Here is a 15,465-nt window from a genome sequence, read left to right as displayed (position 1 = left end):
CGGGGCGCCTTTGTGCTCCGCTCCCCCCGCTCCTCCGCCGCGGCCCCCCCCCCCCGCCTCCTCCCGCCGGTGCCGCCCCCCCCCTCCCCGAGCGGGGCGTGGCGTGTCTCGGAGGGCGTGGCGGGGCGTGGCATCCCGGCCCCCCTCCCTCCCCGCGCGCCCCCGCCGCCGGCCCCGCCCCGCGCTCATCGGGACGCGGCGCACGTCGGGGGGCGGGGCCGCGGCGCGGGCCAATGCGGCGCGGGCGGAATATTCCACCCGGCTCCGCCAGCAACAAGTGCGGGGGGGGGGGGGCGGGGAGGGGGGGGGGCCGCGGCGCTGACGTCAGCGGGCGGAGTATTATGGTCTGGGCTGCGCTGGCGGCTGCCTGTGTGCTGCGAGCGGCCGCGTAAACATGGAGCTCTCGGCCGTCGGGGAGCGCGTCTTCGCGGCCGAGGCCCTGCTCAAGCGCCGCATCCGCAAAGTAGGTGCCCCCACCCCCCCCCCCCCCGCCCCGCCGGCCCCGCGCCCCTTCCCTTCCCCCCCCACCCCCCTCCCGGCCCCGCGCCTTCCCCCGGCCCCGCCGCTGCGGCGGCCCCGGCCCGGTTGCGGCTGGGCGCCCGCTGGGGGCGGCTCTTTCTCCCCGCCGCCGCATGCCCGGGCGCTCCCCGCCGGCGGGGCGGGCGTGCTCCGCCGCTGCCTGCCTAGCAAGCTGCGCTCCCCCCCGGTTTTGTTTTTTTTTTTTTTTTTTTTTTTTTTGTTGCATCCCCCCCCCCGTTCCCTCTCCTCCTCCCCCCCCTCCTTGTTTTTTGACACGCGCCGCGGGCGCGTGTTTGTTGCACGCCTGGAATTGCGGGTGTATCTTTGTTGCGGGCGTTTATCGCGGTTTCCCTCCATGCATATTTATTTTTCTCTTTGCATCTGCAGGGGCGCATGGAATATCTCGTAAAATGGAAGGGCTGGTCTCAGAAGTAAGTCGGCCGTTTGTCCGTGGGGTTCTGCAGCCGGGGAGCTGTGGGGAGACGGCTCGCTGCAGCCCTGCTCTGCCATTGTAGTAGGAAGGAAACTTGGGTCCCTTCCTTTATGCCCCGTATTTTTTTTTTTTTTTATATTATTTATCTTTTCTGTTTCTGGCTCCTCACGCCGTTCCCTCTCTCTGTGCCCCCTCCCAGGTACAGCACTTGGGAACCCGAGGAAAACATCCTGGATGCCCGGCTGCTCGCAGCCTTTGAGGAAAGGTACAAGGCCTTTGCTAGCTGTAGCTCTTGCGCTTGTAAATATGTTGCTGTCTTGTAGCTATGCTGAATTGAAGCTTTGGTTTTTTTAACACCTCTAGGGAGCGAGAAATGGAGCTATACGGGCCCAAAAAGCGAGGCCCCAAGCCCAAAACCTTCCTGCTAAAGGTAAGGAGGCCGGAGCCCCGTGCGTGCCGGTGCCGGCCGGGGCTGCAGCGGGGAGCGGGTCCCTCTCCGGCCCCCGTGGAGGATGCTCCTCGCAAAGGCGGCCTCTTGTCTTGTAAGTTGTAATTATGCAGCCGGATGGCAGGATAATAAAGTCACCGGTTGATTTATCTTCTTTGCAGGCCCAGGCAAAAGCAAAAGCCAAAACCTATGAATTCCGCAGTGACTCTTCCAGGGGGATCCGGGTGCCGTATCCCGGCAGGTCCCCCCAGGAGCTGGGCTCCACGTCCCGGGCTAGGGAAGGACTCAGAAACATAGCCCTGGCTCCCCAGGGCAGCTCCAGCACCAGCACCCCCAAGGGAGACGGCATCCGGGACCGGGTGATCCGCGTGGAGGAGAAACCCGGGGAGACCCCCAAAAAGAGAGGCCCGAAGCCCAGGAAGGAGCTTTACAAGGACCTGGCGGAGACTCTGGACGCTTCCAAGAGGAAACTGGGGGACCCGGGGGACAAGGTGGGGGACTACCTGAAAGCCAGGAAGATGGAGGAGGCGGCAGCGGGGGCGGCCAAGTTTGGCTCGGGACACAGCGTCATCCAGCTGGCCAGGCGGCAGGACCCCGACCTCCCCGGCGCCCTGCCCGGCCCCAACCGAGCCGAGGCGGGTGCCAAGCTGGGAGCTGCTGAGACCTACCCTCCCCGGCTGGCCAAGCACCGGGCAGACTTTCTGGACCCCAAGGGGCAGGGGGGGCTGGACCCCGGTGGGCCCAAGCTCCTGCACGGCGCGGTGAGCCCGGGTGCCGTGGGCAGCCTGTACCGCGACGGCATGGGGGGCCAGGCAGGGCGGCCCTCCCTCATCGCCAGGATCCCCGTCTCCAGGATCCTGGGGGACCCTGAGGAGGAGTCCTGGAGCCCCTCTCTCAACAACCTGGAGAAGGTGGTGGTAACTGATGTGACCTCTAACTTTTTGACCGTCACCATCAAGGAGAGCAGCACGGACCAAGGATTCTTTAAAGAGAAGCGATGAGTTTGTCTGTCGGAGGTGGTGCTGGGGTATTCTTCGCTCAGATCCAGACAAGAGCTTGGTTAGAGCTTGGTGGGCCTTTTTTTTTATTATTTTATTTTATTTCTTTTTTTTTTTTTTTCCTGGAGAGGATTTAGAAACTGTCCTAAATTCATTAACTCATTCTTTTTTTGGTTTTTTTTTTTTACATCTTACATTTTGTTGGAAAGATTATCTCTAGAGTTATATTTTCTATTAGATGTAAATATGTTATTTAAGAAAAAATGCATATATATATCTATATATATATTTCAACTCTGAGTTGTTTTATTTAAATGGAGACAACAGTGACTGCTCAGTTGCTCTTAGAAAGGACAATAAAACTGAGAACGAACGGAGATCATGCATCTGTTGCAGGAGCCGGTGTACATAACGAACGATGTTCATAGCTAATTATGTTCTGGGGTGTTTTTTTTAACTATTATTTTTCATATGATGCTATGGATGGTGGAGGGGGTAGTGTTACTCCCTCAGAGGGCAAAGTGCCCTGATTTCTTGATTGTGATATAAGGTGTTGCTTGTACAATCAAGTGTGCTGCATCCAGAACTGTTGCCCTTGACAGTTGAAGTAAGCACTTGAATTTACAGTATTGTTGGGGAGGGGGCGTTTCCAGTCTAACAAAAAAAATAATGTTGCTACAAAGTTGGGGTGGGGAAAAGCAGAAATCCATAAAAAGGCGAAAACTGTTCTAGCGGAGTATTAACTTGAATTACCTTTTCTTGTGAAGGAAGAGGAGGTTTGTGTGTGATATGTTCCTGAGAGGGGTGATACTGAAATGCACTTTAATAGAGTTGTCGTAGCAGTTGTGGGAGATGGGACTGAGCTGAGAATCTGTTTTCATTTTGTCTGGTCGCTTGATTCTGTTCCCCCACCCACTTTAAAAAAAAAAAAAAATTACCACCCAAGAAAAAACCCCTCTGTTTACATTCCTGAAATGCCAGAGAGGTTTGGGAGGGTAGCATGTCACTGCCCATATTTAGATGCTTTATGCCGCTATAGAAAGTGGATTATTTTTTATCCCCCCCCCCCCCCCCCAACACAGTTCACTTCAGACTGTTGGAAGACTCCAGATAAAGTGTTTTGTAATATCTGCATCTCTGACAAATCCCAGAGCCACCTTTATGCATTCAGAGACAATAAATATTTCCCTTTTCTTATGCTAGTTAAACAATAGCCAAGAGGCAAAATATTCCCGTGCGTGAGCAGCCCTGCTGACTCGGGTGGCTTTTTGTGGTTTATTTGCCTGTTATGTCTCCTGGCTCTGGGGGTCCCTGCCGAGTTTCTCCCCGGCCCCGGGGCAGGGCACGGCCGTGGGGTTTTGTGGCTCTGAACGCAGTGCAGGGGTTCCCCCGCCGGGTCGAGCAGCGGCCGTGGGGGAGGCGTGGGGGCTGCAGCCCCCCGCTCCGCTCGCCCCTTCTTCCTCCAGCTTGGTTGCAGCCTGACCTGGGTGGGGAGCGAGTCCTTCACCCGTGTTGTGATTTCGGTTGAGGTGTCCCCGTCCTGAGGCGTTGGTCTGAGCATCTCTGTGGGTTGGAAAGCACAAATCTGTCTGGTAGCGCTGGGGCTGGGCCAGGTCGCCCTTGTCCTTCCTCATCATCACCGGCTGCCCCGGCCGAACTCCGGAAGGCTCCTGCACGGGGGTGAAAGCACACGGGGCCTGACGGTGGGGAAAGGGGCTGGGGCAAGGAGCAGCCCTCTGGGGTTGGGCCCAGCTGCGGCTCCACCTTGCTTGGTCCCTTTCCCTGTCCTTCTTTGGGGACCTTTGTCAGCCGGCCTAGCAGGAGGATGCCGTATTGACTGTACAAAGGGAGCCATCTCTGCAAGTTCTGGGGGTTTTGTTGGGTTTTTTTGTTGGTTTTTGTTCGGTTGTTTTTTTCGTTTGGTTGGTTTTTTTAAGGCATATTTTGTAAAATTGAGATTTTTAACTTGGTTTGTACGAAGAATCGATGTGTTGGTTTCGGTGCCAGGGCAGCCGACGCAGGACACGTGTGTTGTTGGAGGGATGACGATGGGACTGAGCTGCCCGTCCTCCCGCTGCCGCCGTGCCAAGGCTGGAAGGTGCCTCCCTTTGTGAAAGAGCCCGGAGCCGCGCTCCTGCCCCGCCGGGGTGCGGGCGGGATTTGGTGTGCTTCACTCCAGCCCCGTGTATATGTGTGTGTCCTGACACACATGTATAGGGAGCAAAACATACATGTGGGTGTATATGTGTGTATGTATATAGCGACGTATATACTGAGTGTGTGTGCGTGGGGGTGTGTGTGTGTGTGTGAATTATTTAAATCTAAGACTTGTACAAAAACGATTTGGCTAAATCTCAGTCTCAGAAGTGAAGCTTAACTTACGTGTCTTCTGCCAGCCGTGAATGTCCATATGAGACCTGCTTTTTATGTGAGTTTAAATATATACTTTGTAAATAGAAACGTGTCTGTCTTCCCTTTGTGGCCCTGGGGTGAGGTGGGGGCCGGGGGTGCCCGGGACCGTCGGGAGGTGGGTGGTGGGATCCCGACGGGGCGGGCGGCCCCGCATCCCCCCTCCACACGGACAAGGGGGAGCTGTGGCAGTGCTGGGGCCGGGGGAAGGTCTAGGGCCGCCCCCTCGGGGGTCCCGCGGTGCCTGGACGGGGCGGTGGCGGGTGCCGTGTACGGCTCCCCTCCGAGGAACGGCCCCGGGGAAGGCGCTCCGGTACCGGGCAGGGCTCCGGCTCTGCCCCGGGCCGCGGCGTTCTGCCCTTCCGACGGGGCGGGCAGGGCGGCGGGTCGGGGCCCGGGGCGCGGCGGCCACCGCTGCCCGGCGAGCCCGGCCTTTGTATTCAAATCTGCCCCGGCCGCGCAGGCGGAGCGGGGGGGGGGGGGGGGGTGGTGGTTTTGGTGGGGGTTTTGAGCTGTGTCCTCATTAACCTCCTTTCTCTGCTCCGCCGGGTGAAAGGCGCGGACCCGCATTATGGGAGCTGTCAGCGGCTGGGCGCGGAAAATGAGTGTCAAGGAGGAGCGGGAGAAAGGGCCGCACAATGGCGCCTTTCTCCCCCGGCCCAGCGGGGGGGCCCTTTCACACGGGCCGCGGCGGGAGGGGGTGGGGACGGCGGGGCGGGGGGTACCGGCTGGCGGAGCCCCCGGTCGCGGCCGACAGGAGCCGGGCACACCCCCCCCCCCGCCGGGGCGGCTCCGCGCCTCCCGGCTCTGCTCTCCCCGACGGCAGCCCCGACGGCGGAGCCCCGGGGGGCCGCTTGGCCTCCGCTCCGCCGCGGCAGCCGGGGCCGGGGAACCGCCGCTCCCCGCGTCCTCCCGCGGCCGCGCAGCGCCCTCCCCAGGCCGGCCCGGCCCGAGCGCGGCCCCCGGGCGGGTCCCGGTCCCGGTCCCGGTCCCGCAGGTTGGAGGCGGCCCCCGGGCGGGTCTCCGGGCTGGGCCGGGGCTGAGCAGAGGCACCTGAACCCCCCCCGCCGGGCAGGCGGAGCTCCAGCCGCAGCGGAGCCCGGCGGACCGCGCTCAGCCACCCGGTAGGAGCCGGAGCCGGGGCCAGGGCGGGGGCCGCGTCCTGCCCGGACCCTCGGGAGGGAGCTGGGGGGGTTGCCCGGCTCCGGTTCCCCTCAGCATCCCCCGTCCCCAGCCCGGGGGCACCCCGCGGGCAGGGGCAGGGACAGAACACGGTGCCCCGGCGGGGGAACGCGGCTTCGCGAGGCAGCGGCAGCCCCCGTGGGGTGTGTGTGTGTGGGGGATGCTCCTGGAGCAGTGATCACACCAGGCTGAAAAGTTTAAAAAAATATTTATTGATATGCTAAAAAAGAGCAGTGGAAAAGTTATTAAAAAACCCCCAACAAACACAAAAACCCACCCGACATAACCATCTCCTAGTGTTTTCCTGCAAATAAATTAAGAGCAGCCTAGAGCTCGTGGGTCTACACTAGCGTTAGTGTCCAGAAGCACTGGAAAACGCACCGCGCACAATGCGAGGTGCCGGGAGGGCGACCGGAGGCCCGGGGGGGGGGAGCAGCGAGCGCGGCCCCACAGCCCAGCATCGCTCGGTGGGCTGGGCGCCTGTCCTGCGCAACAAAGCCCTTACGCTTTCCCAGGGTAATAACATCTCCAACTTTTGTTCTCTGAAAATAAAAGCAAACAAACAGCTGTAGTTTAAAGCAATTATAAGTGTCATACAGGAACAATTTGGCTCTCTCTCTTTAATTAAAACATACAAATCAAACCAGTGACTGGCACAAGTTACAAGAACAATTGTTTGTTTTCACCCATCCCTCAATTTCTTTCAGCAAAAAAACCCTCTCTCCACCTCTGGAGCCCTTCACACCCAGCTCAGAAACTCAAGGCGAACCGGACCCCTGAACCATCCCCATCCCTCCACGAACTCCAGTTTTTTTTGGTACAAAATATATATATAAAAATAGACTAAGTTTCTAGGGAAGATGGCTGAATTGGCCACCTCTTCCAGTCCAATGGAAAACAACAAGTATGCTTAACCAGATTATGCCCGGAGAAAATATCCATTCAATATACAAATACTGCAGGACTTTCCACATCGGAAACCCCTTAGAAAAATGACAAATGACGAACCTTTAATTGGCTGTTTGACACACGGCTGAACACTCCAACCCATAGCAGCAAACTTAAAAAAAAAAAAAAGAAAAAAAAAGGTAGACCTTGAATACTAATGGTACTGACTGGTAAACAGGGTCTGCACCGGCTTTCAACCCCTGTCCACAAAAGATTACAGTAAATCACTCACATAATGTGCCTTTGAGAGGCAAACTCCAACAGGAACTGTTCGCTCAGACACCCCAGCGCTGCCGGGAGAGCCGAGAGCCTGAAACACGAGGTCGGGGAGGGGCCGGGGAAGGAGCGCAGGAGGAGACAAAAGTCAGAAAAATTTCTGGATTATAATTTTCACCATCCTTAGACCTTTGGAATTGAACCAGCTGGTGAGCGAAAGGCACAATAGCAAGTGGTGACAGCAGAGTCCTGCCGCTACCGGGAGGGGACACGCCTGGGAAGCGGGGGGAGATGGAGGAAAGCCGCTCGCCATCGGGATACGCAAGAGGCCAGAGCAAGCCCCCACACAGAGAAACACAATTCAGCTTCCACGGGGGCTCTGGAGGGAGCAGCCGTCTTGGAGCCAGCACGCAGCGAGCACAGCACCCACCGTCACGGCTCGTCTCCTGCACCCTCTGTGGATGCTTGGTGCCTGACCCCTTCTGGGACCATCCGCAGATGTTTTTTCCCCGGGGTGACAGCAGCCTCCACATCCTATTGCTCCAGGCATCCCTGCCAGGCCGGCTTCCCCTCAGCAAGCGTCCCTCAGCCCTGCGGCAGGGCTCTGCGTGACGGCTGGGCGTCCCGCTGGGGATGAGGGCACCGCTCCCCGTCAGTGTCACGGCTGTCCCCGGGACCCTGTGACCACCCCGCTTTGCATAGGCACAAACCTGTCGTGGGACCGCTGTCGCAGACAAGGCTGAGATAAGGACGGTCCGAAAGGCACATTGTCGTTCAGTTTGGATTTGCAAAGGCCAAGTAGCAAACATTTGGTGTGCGGGGAAGAGCGTCACCCCTGCGCTCCCAGATCCCTTGATTCTTCTCCCAAAACGCTCGTATCCCCAACACAAAAGCACACCCAGCAGAGACCATGCCTGGAGCATTTGGTTCTGCTGACACAGGCTAACATTTCCTTGGACTGTTCAAAGCAACAATAGCTTGTTTGGCAAAGTTAAAGACTAGAAGGTAAACAGCACAGGCTGTGACATTTGGTATCGTGGAGCTCGACAGAAACTCTGTCCTTGGGAACCTCCTCCATGGACAATGCTCCCTCCTCTCCCCTCTGCCTGCAGAACAACGTGCAGCACGTTGCTGTGCCAGGCAGCCAGCAGCAGAGCAGGGCTGCGCCAGTCCTCTGCGGGCAGCCGGGAGCAAACCCCCTGCCCCAGGCTGCCCGACACCGTGGCAAGGTGACATTCAAGACTGCCTGGCTGTACTGGGGCAGAACTGGAGCTGCCCAAAAAGCCTGCACAGGTCCTGCTGCAAAGCATTGATACGCTTCCACCCATCCCGGCTCACCGTTGGCTCACGCAGGACACCGTGCTCAGCTCCATAACACAACAAACTCAAAGCCACAACCAACACGACAGCTGGGGATTAAATACAAAAGCTAAGGGAGAGCATCTCTGGAGCGCAGGAGTCCACCCTGGCAGAGGCTGCTGCCGCCGCTCGGGGAATGACCATCCATTCCTTGAACGACTGGGCAGCGCGTGCAGCCAGCGCTGGCTTTTCACTTCACCTGAGAATTGCACTGCCGCCAGCCAGCGGCAGCAACCGCGACTGCAGTGGGCTGATGCGTCGGGGGGGTACCCGTACCCCCAGCTTGGTTCCTTTATCTCTGCACTCCTGTGTGTGACGACACTGCGAGTGCCCCTGCCTCTGGCAAAGGAAGATGCCCGTCCCGGTGCCAGGTCAGTCACGCAGCAAGGCTGACCCCGAAGCCGTGCCTGTTCATGTGCACACCGAGCAGCCACCCCGGGGATGCCGGCGGGACAGCTCTTCGGGCACCTCCTAGCCACGCACCGAGACCTGGCAGACTGCAGGCTTTTCATCTCCTCCAAGAAAGGAGTTCAGCATTAACAGAACTAAAATGACCTCGAATGCTACTAAACTCTGCCTGAACCACTGCTGCTAATTTTGGCTTCCGAGAGTAAGCTACAGTTGGGAAAAAAAGACCTCAGTAAAAAAGCCATTACTGGTTGCAATTTCAAGCCAAAATGAACACCCCGGCAAGATGAAGGCGAACGGCTGCTGCCGACCCTCCGGCTCCTCAGGGAACAGCCCATGGGGTGGGCAGTGGTGCGAGCACCGCTGCTGCCGCCTGGCCCTGCCCCAGCTCCCTCCTCTCCTGCCCTTTCCTACCACTCCGGACCACCCGTGCAGGTGTCCTTGACCAGCTTCTGAGTCCCGTGCTGGGAGAAAAACGTGGATGATCAGCGTAAAGCAAACCCAGCAAGCATCCACAGCACAGGGCTGGACTGGAGGCTGGATCTGGCCGGGTCCCAGCAGGGAGGGCTCACCCCCAGCTCTGCCCGGGTGCTGCTTTTCAGCTGAACTCCAGCACTGACCTCACAGACAACCGGCAGCCCGGGGACCAACCCGCCTGCCGCTGGAAGGGATCGCGCGTTCTGCAAGACTTACAAACACATTCCCCGGCTCGGTCCCTACGAGTGCCTGGAACTGCTGAAGGGGAGGGCAGACGCCGGCAGTGCTGGGACGGGGCAGAGGAGCGGTGCTGGGGCTCCCTGGGCTGCACAGCAATTTGGGCTTCCCTCTCATCTGAAAGCCAAGTCACTGCAAAGAAGCCAGCGGCTCTCGCTGGCTCCCACCCTTGGCGAGGCAGGACCCTCCCCCGGCGGCAAGGAGATGCCCACTGCCAGCCTCCCTTGCTCTGAAAGAGGCACCTCTGATGCCCGACTCATCAGTGGCATCCAGGATTCAGTCTTCCCTAGACTGGGTTTATTTCCCTCCCTCAAAAAAAGGATTTGTCCTTAATAAAAAATGTAAACAATATTTCCCTATCAGCTGGAAACCACAACAGAAACATCGTGGACTTCACAATCATTGGAAGTGACCTTGCCCAGGGGGGTGGCTGGGCTGAGTGTACCCTGAAAAACCCCCGTATACAGCCGCCCCCCAGCAACCCCCGAGGGCTGGGAGCAGCGGCTGTCTCATTTGGATTGACTTGCGACTCCCCACAGCTCACTGACAGATTCACGGGGAGCCCAGAGGAAAGAAAAGGAGCTCCTTTTCCTCTCCCACACCCTCTCCGTGCTGCCAGAGAGCCGCAGACCTGGTCATCTGCCATTTCAAGCTGTAAAGCAAAGAAACCCGTGTACAGTGAAGCCTGGCTCAAAACTTGCCAGCCTGTCACCCCCGGCAGCACCGGTGCCCTGCTCCCGGGGAACGGCATCAGCCACCTCCGCTCGGGACACCGCTCCGGGGGAGGATGGGGAGAAGCCGGGAGGGATCCATCGACCCACTGGCAGTTCTGAGCAGGTTTCACTGCGTCTCTCTCTCGAGCCTCCCTGGACACGAGTCCCAGCAGGTCTGACGAGGTCTCCGTGTTCACTTGAAGAAAGAAAAACCTGATGGAAGAGCTGGGCAAAGCTGAGGGAGAGGCCGAAGGACCTTCCCCCTTCTCTCATGTTCCCTAGCTCAATATTGCCGTAGGTTGAAAAACCCGACGCTGGTGGGGGACTCCTTGACCGTCACTGTGATCAGGTTAGCGGTGACGTCGGTGACAAAGACGTGCTCGATCAGGCTGCGGGTGGGTTTCCAGTCCTGGCTGGTCTGGATGGAGACAGACATATTCTGACCCACGCCCGGGAAGGAAGCCGAATCCCGGTCCGAATCCGAGCTGGTCTCTTCGCCTGTGCTCATCTCAGAAAGGGCAGACGGCTTGCGGTTCTCCGTGGCCGCGTGCCCCTCCTGCGTGCCGGCTGTGCCGCTTTTGGCCAAGTCCCTGTCGCCCGCCCGGTGCGCCTGCTTCTCGCTCTTGCCACCGTCCCCCCCCGAGAGCACGCCAGGGCTGGCAGCATTCGACCCGGCACCCGCTGTGCCGCCCTTTGTGCTGGCAGCACCCGTGCTTGCCGCCACGCCACCGCCGGAGCCTTTGGACAGGGCGCTGCAAAGGTGGCGAGGGAGGCTGCTCCCGACGGCCGCGCTCGGCCCGTTTTTGACGCTCTGCAGGTTTAGAGCTTGGAGGTTCAGCTCCTGACTGGAGGTCGGCTGGCTGCCGGCCCCGGATGAGCTCGCAGGCGTCTTGCTGCCATTGTGCAGCATTTGGCCTCCCGCAGCAAACCCCGATTTCTGGTCCCCTCCAGCGCCGCTGCTAGGAGCCTTAGCAGTCTTGGGTCCCTGCATGCTCAGCCCCAGCTCCCCAGATCCTTTCTGGTTCCTCATTTTTAAGTCCAGCCCTAAGCCGCTCTTACTGGATGCCTGGGACTTCAGTGCCAGCCTGCCCAGGGGCGAGGTCTCTGCCGAGTTCTGGCTTTGGGACATCCTGTTCATGTAGTGCACGATGGAGCTCTGCCAGCTGATGGCCCGGTTTGGGCTCGCGGAGCCGCTCTTCATCATGTTGGGCAGGTTTTCTGCAGATGAACCCCCCGAGCTGAGCCCGGCCAAGGCACCCGGCGGGTCCTTCAGCATGGCCATGCCCGAGACCTGCGCGCTGTGCTGGGGCTGCAGCTTCCCCATCAGCTTGGCGCTGCTGCCCACCTCCTTCCGGGATGTTTTCAGCACCTTTGTCAGGTTCACGGTCCTCCGAGCCGCTTTCTGCTCTGGGGGAAGAGGTTTCCGCCCACGCTTCTTCCTAGAAGTGTCTTTCATTTCAGGCTTCGCCACCAGGATCTGAGCTTTCTTCTGCGGCACGGGGTGAGTCTCTCTGCTGCGGGGACCTCTCTTTGCTTCGAGGTCACTTTCATCTTCTTCATCAGAGGAGGAGGAAGAGGAGGATGTGGAGGAAGAGGAGCTACTTGACTTAGTTTTTGCGGGCATCTCTGGTTCCTGCGAAGCAACAGAGAGAGACAGGGAAAGAGTTAACACACATTACCCAAGACTGGTTCCAGGCATTGCAGACCCTGCAGCGTTGCCTGGCCAGGTGCCCCAGGCACACGCGGGCTCTTTCTCCGCGTTAGCTGATCTGCGCGTCCTCTGCCATAAAACGAGTTAGGGAGCGTGCAGTACAATACTGGCTTAAGCACCAGGCGGGACCCTGGTGCCAGGGAACTCTTCTGGCTCCTTCTATGCCATTGCCATCGCAGCGGTGAAGAGATGTCCTCCTCGCAGGCGTCCTCATCCACCCACCCACCACTGCAATCCTCAAAGCCCCTAACCCGGGGTCTGCAGGCATCGCTGGGTCCTCACACCCTCCAGAGGCTGAGCATCCACCGCACCCTGCGCTGCGGGCAGACACTCGCTGGTGCCTTCCAAGGCCAGAGCCCCTCCGGCACTGGATTTCCCAGCAGCCGTGAATTTCCACCACCACGAGGACTCACCACGTGTTTCCTGGGCCTGCCCCTGGGCCGCTTCCCCCTCTTCCGATTCTGCACTTCTTTTTCGTGTTCCCTGAAAAAAACGATTAAGGACAATGTTTGCACGGAGGAAAAAAAAAACCCATACAAAATCATCCTGGTTCCTCCCTTTCTTCTGTCATTAAACCCCCCCTTGCTCAGGATGCTGTGGGCTCAGCTCCTGTCTGAGCACCTGAGCAGCGGCTGGGGGTGTCCTTAACCCCTGCCGACATGCGATGATACAGGCTCTGAGCAGACCACTTCCTTGAACCCATGCTATTATGGGCACACCACACTCGAATGCAGTCAAGGAACCCCAAGAACTGTACAGAAACCCAGGTACTTAAACCTCCCTCAGGTGGTATCTGGACCATTTACCCTGCGGGACCGGCACAGGTCGCTGGAAGACTTGGGCCATGAATGCGATACAATGCAAGAAAAAGAACTACAGAGTGAGGAAAAAATTATGAAAATTGTGGCTGTAGAACAAGGACAGCGCTCTGGACATCGGGGTACCCAGCTGGCTCAGCAGCAGGCATCTGCCCTGATTTACTGGAGAGGTGAAAGGAAAGAGAAACCCTGAACTGCACGGATGGCTGAAATGTATTTACCCAACTAATCGCAGAGCCCAAATCCTTTGCCACGCAGGACCTTCCCACTGTTTCCCCCAGTCCCTGTTTGCATCCCTGTTTGCTACAATAACATCCCCATGGCAAGAAGCTTCTGGCGGTCAGCGATGGACCGCATGGCGTTACCCATCCTGAGTCGGCGGCTCTTCCGATTCATGGCGAGATTTGCAGTTTTTCTGGTACAACGGGATCAGGCAAACGGAAGATCTGCCCCCTCTCTGCCAAGCCTTGCCTCACTTACACACTTGCAGAGCTGAGCTTCCCCTCTGCTCAGCGAGCAGCACTACAGCCTCCGTGCGGAGGGAAAGCAAATGCATTCCCTGGAAACTCTGCAAGTTCTCTCCTTCGCTGGGCTCATTTCACATCTCCTGTACCTCCTGGTCTGGACGTGGTGGCCCAGGGTGGCAGCCACGCAAAGCCTGAGGTGATCATATAGGAGTGTTTTCAGATCGCTATACTATTTCGTATTTCTTCGTTTAAAAAGGACAGCGTTAAGCTGTAACACATATGGCTAATTAAACACAGCGCTGTCTGCACTAACCACCAGATTCCATTCTTGAAAAAATGGATCCAGAAACAAGTTATAATTAAATCCTATCATAAACTTTAATGATTTTTATTAATATGGAGACAAAATATTTGGCAGCGTTGTGCTTACCGTAGCCAGCTGGCTACTTTTTTACCTCCGTGTGTGATTCCTGGTGTGTAATAGCTGCCGGTCCCCGCTCGGCTCTGGGCAGTAGCCCCAGCCCCGACAGAGGAAACCATTTTCTCCCACCCCTTACTTCCTCACCTTCTCATAGCTGCGCCCTCCAGAAGTGCATTTCTGCAGTCCCTGGGGCCGGCAGTTGCCCCCCAAGCAGAGCGAGGCCCCGACCGCTGGACGGGGAACGAGCCAAAGGTCTCTGCTGGGCGCTGCCGCGCTCCCATTGTACAGCCAGCGCAAAACCAGATTGTGCACCGGGCCATAAATTCTTCGTGTTTACCCAGCCCAGGGACTGACGTCCTAGGTGGACCTGAACTGTGATTCCAGGAGATGAACAAAAGGGCTGTGCCACAAAAGGCACGGCGAGCTTCAATCTGTTGTTTCCACAACTTCCACCGCACGCGCAGCCAATTAGAAGTTAATTGACTTTATCGTTTGCTTAGAAATATTTATAGTTTGCTCACTTCTTTTGGAAAGCGAGGAGGAGTCTTGGATCAAGGATGTTCTCCTCGGGCTCCCAGCTGTTGTGCCTGCAACAGAAGACACGGACTGGGCGAGAGCGGGGGGCCGGTGCTCCCCGCCGCCCCCGTTACCGACCCAGCACCGGGGAGTTCATCCGAGGACAAACGGGCCCTTCGCGCCGCCCGGGCCGAGCACCCGGCGCCGGGCCCCGCGGGGACCGGGGCATCCCCGCACCGGGGGCCGGTACACCCCCTCCCGAGGGGAGAACGGGCCGGGGGAGGCAGATGGGGCGGGGGGGGGAAAGACGGGGACGGCCACGCCGCCGCGGGGCGAGCCGAGCCCCGCGCATCCCGGGGGAGCTCCGGTTTCAGCAGGGGGGCGCGGGGCCGGTGCTTGCCCGCCGGGGGGACGCTCCGGGGGGGGGGGGGCGGCCGGTCCGGTCCGGCCCGGGGAGGGGGGGGGGGGGCGGGGAGCGGAGCCCCACGCGGCGGCAGGGAGGGCCGGGCCGCGGCCGCGCTTATTTGTAAACAAAAGGAGCGGCCCGAACAAAAGCGGCCGGGCGGGCGGCACCCCCGCGGCCGCGCACCGCACCGCGCACCGCACCGCTCCGCGCACCGCGCAGCCCCGCTCACTTGGAGGACCAGCCTCGCCACTTGACCAGGTACTCCAGCTTGCCCTGCGGAGAGAGACCGAGAGAGGCGCGTTAGCGGCGGCCGGGGCGGCGGGGGGCGGCGGGGGGCGCGGCGGGTCCCACCTTGCGGAGCCGCTTGCTGAGGATGCACTCGGCGGCGAAGACCTGCTCTCCCACGCTGCTCAGCTCCTCCATGGCCCCGGCCCCGCACGCACGCACACGCACACACAAGGGGAGCCCCCGGGCGCGCCCCCGACGGCGGCTGCGCGCGCCCCCGCCCCCCCATCCCCGCGCGCCCCTCGGCACAATGCGGCGTGCGCGCCCCCGGCGGGGAGGGGGGGGGGGGGACTAGCGAGGGGAGGGAGGAGGGGGGCTCCCCAAATTCCCCGCCGGCCAATGGGGAGCGGAGGGCGGGGCGTGCCGGCGGGGTGGGGGGGGGAGGCATTGTCTGCGCGCGACCCCTCCCCTTCCTGCCCGCGCGGGGGGCGGCCGCTGCCCGGCCGGAGCGGGGACAATGGGCCGGGCCGGGGCTTTGTTCCCCTGGGCGCGGG

General features: G+C 59.6%; 2 protein-coding genes across 4 annotated transcripts; one reads left to right on the top strand and one right to left on the bottom strand.

Annotated features, from left to right (window-relative positions):
• The first annotated feature begins 322 nt into the window (after positions 1 to 322).
• Positions 323 to 4,831, top strand: CBX8 (chromobox 8). 3 transcript variants are annotated; one of them, XM_054846992.1, is made up of 5 exons: positions 323 to 463; positions 907 to 950; positions 1,152 to 1,217; positions 1,316 to 1,382; positions 1,562 to 4,831. In XM_054846992.1, the coding sequence occupies exons 1-5, from the start codon at positions 395 to 397 to the stop codon at positions 2,399 to 2,401; spliced, it is 1,086 nt and encodes a 361-aa protein (XP_054702967.1). In that variant the 5' UTR covers positions 323 to 394; the 3' UTR covers positions 2,402 to 4,831. The 3 variants fall into 3 exon arrangements, with proteins under 3 accessions (XP_054702967.1, XP_054702966.1, XP_054702968.1); XM_054846991.1 differs by having other exon boundaries at positions 1,292 to 1,382; XM_054846993.1 differs by lacking the exon at positions 907 to 950 and having other exon boundaries at positions 368 to 463.
• Positions 4,832 to 7,555: 2,724 nt separating this feature from the next.
• Positions 7,556 to 15,127, bottom strand: CBX2 (chromobox 2). Its single transcript, XM_054847058.1, has 5 exons — positions 15,038 to 15,127; positions 14,916 to 14,959; positions 14,286 to 14,351; positions 12,472 to 12,541; positions 7,556 to 11,980 (listed from the first exon to the last, which is right to left on the bottom strand). The coding sequence occupies exons 1-5, from the start codon at positions 15,107 to 15,109 to the stop codon at positions 10,631 to 10,633; spliced, it is 1,602 nt and encodes a 533-aa protein (XP_054703033.1). The 5' UTR covers positions 15,110 to 15,127; the 3' UTR covers positions 7,556 to 10,630.
• Positions 15,128 to 15,465: the final 338 nt, after the last annotated feature.

The sequence above is a fragment of the Grus americana genome, chromosome 18, assembly GCF_028858705.1.
Source record: "Grus americana isolate bGruAme1 chromosome 18, bGruAme1.mat, whole genome shotgun sequence".
Lineage (NCBI taxonomy): Eukaryota > Metazoa > Chordata > Aves > Gruiformes > Gruidae > Grus > Grus americana.
Note: the sequence above shows the minus strand (reverse complement) of the source record. Positions and strands in the feature narration are given on the sequence as shown.

What these genes read in the sequence shown, in the direction of transcription:
- CBX8 (XM_054846991.1), top strand. Translation starts at nt 395, where the DNA reads ATGGAGCTCTCGGCCGTCGGGGAGCGCGTCTTCGCGGCCGAGGCCCTG. An exon ending in TGGAAGGGCTGGTCTCAGAA is followed by an intron (nt 951 to 1,151) that starts GTAAGTCGGCCG and finishes GCCCCCTCCCAG; the next exon opens with GTACAGCACTTGGGAACCCG. An exon ending in CCAAAACCTTCCTGCTAAAG is followed by an intron (nt 1,383 to 1,561) that starts GTAAGGAGGCCG and finishes TCTTCTTTGCAG; the next exon opens with GCCCAGGCAAAAGCAAAAGC.
- CBX2 (XM_054847058.1), bottom strand. Translation starts at nt 15,109, where the DNA reads ATGGAGGAGCTGAGCAGCGTGGGAGAGCAGGTCTTCGCCGCCGAGTGC. An exon ending in TCAGCAAGCGGCTCCGCAAG is followed by an intron (nt 14,960 to 15,037) that starts GTGGGACCCGCC and finishes CTCTCTCCGCAG; the next exon opens with GGCAAGCTGGAGTACCTGGT. An exon ending in TGGCGAGGCTGGTCCTCCAA is followed by an intron (nt 14,352 to 14,915) that starts GTGAGCGGGGCT and finishes CTTCTGTTGCAG; the next exon opens with GCACAACAGCTGGGAGCCCG.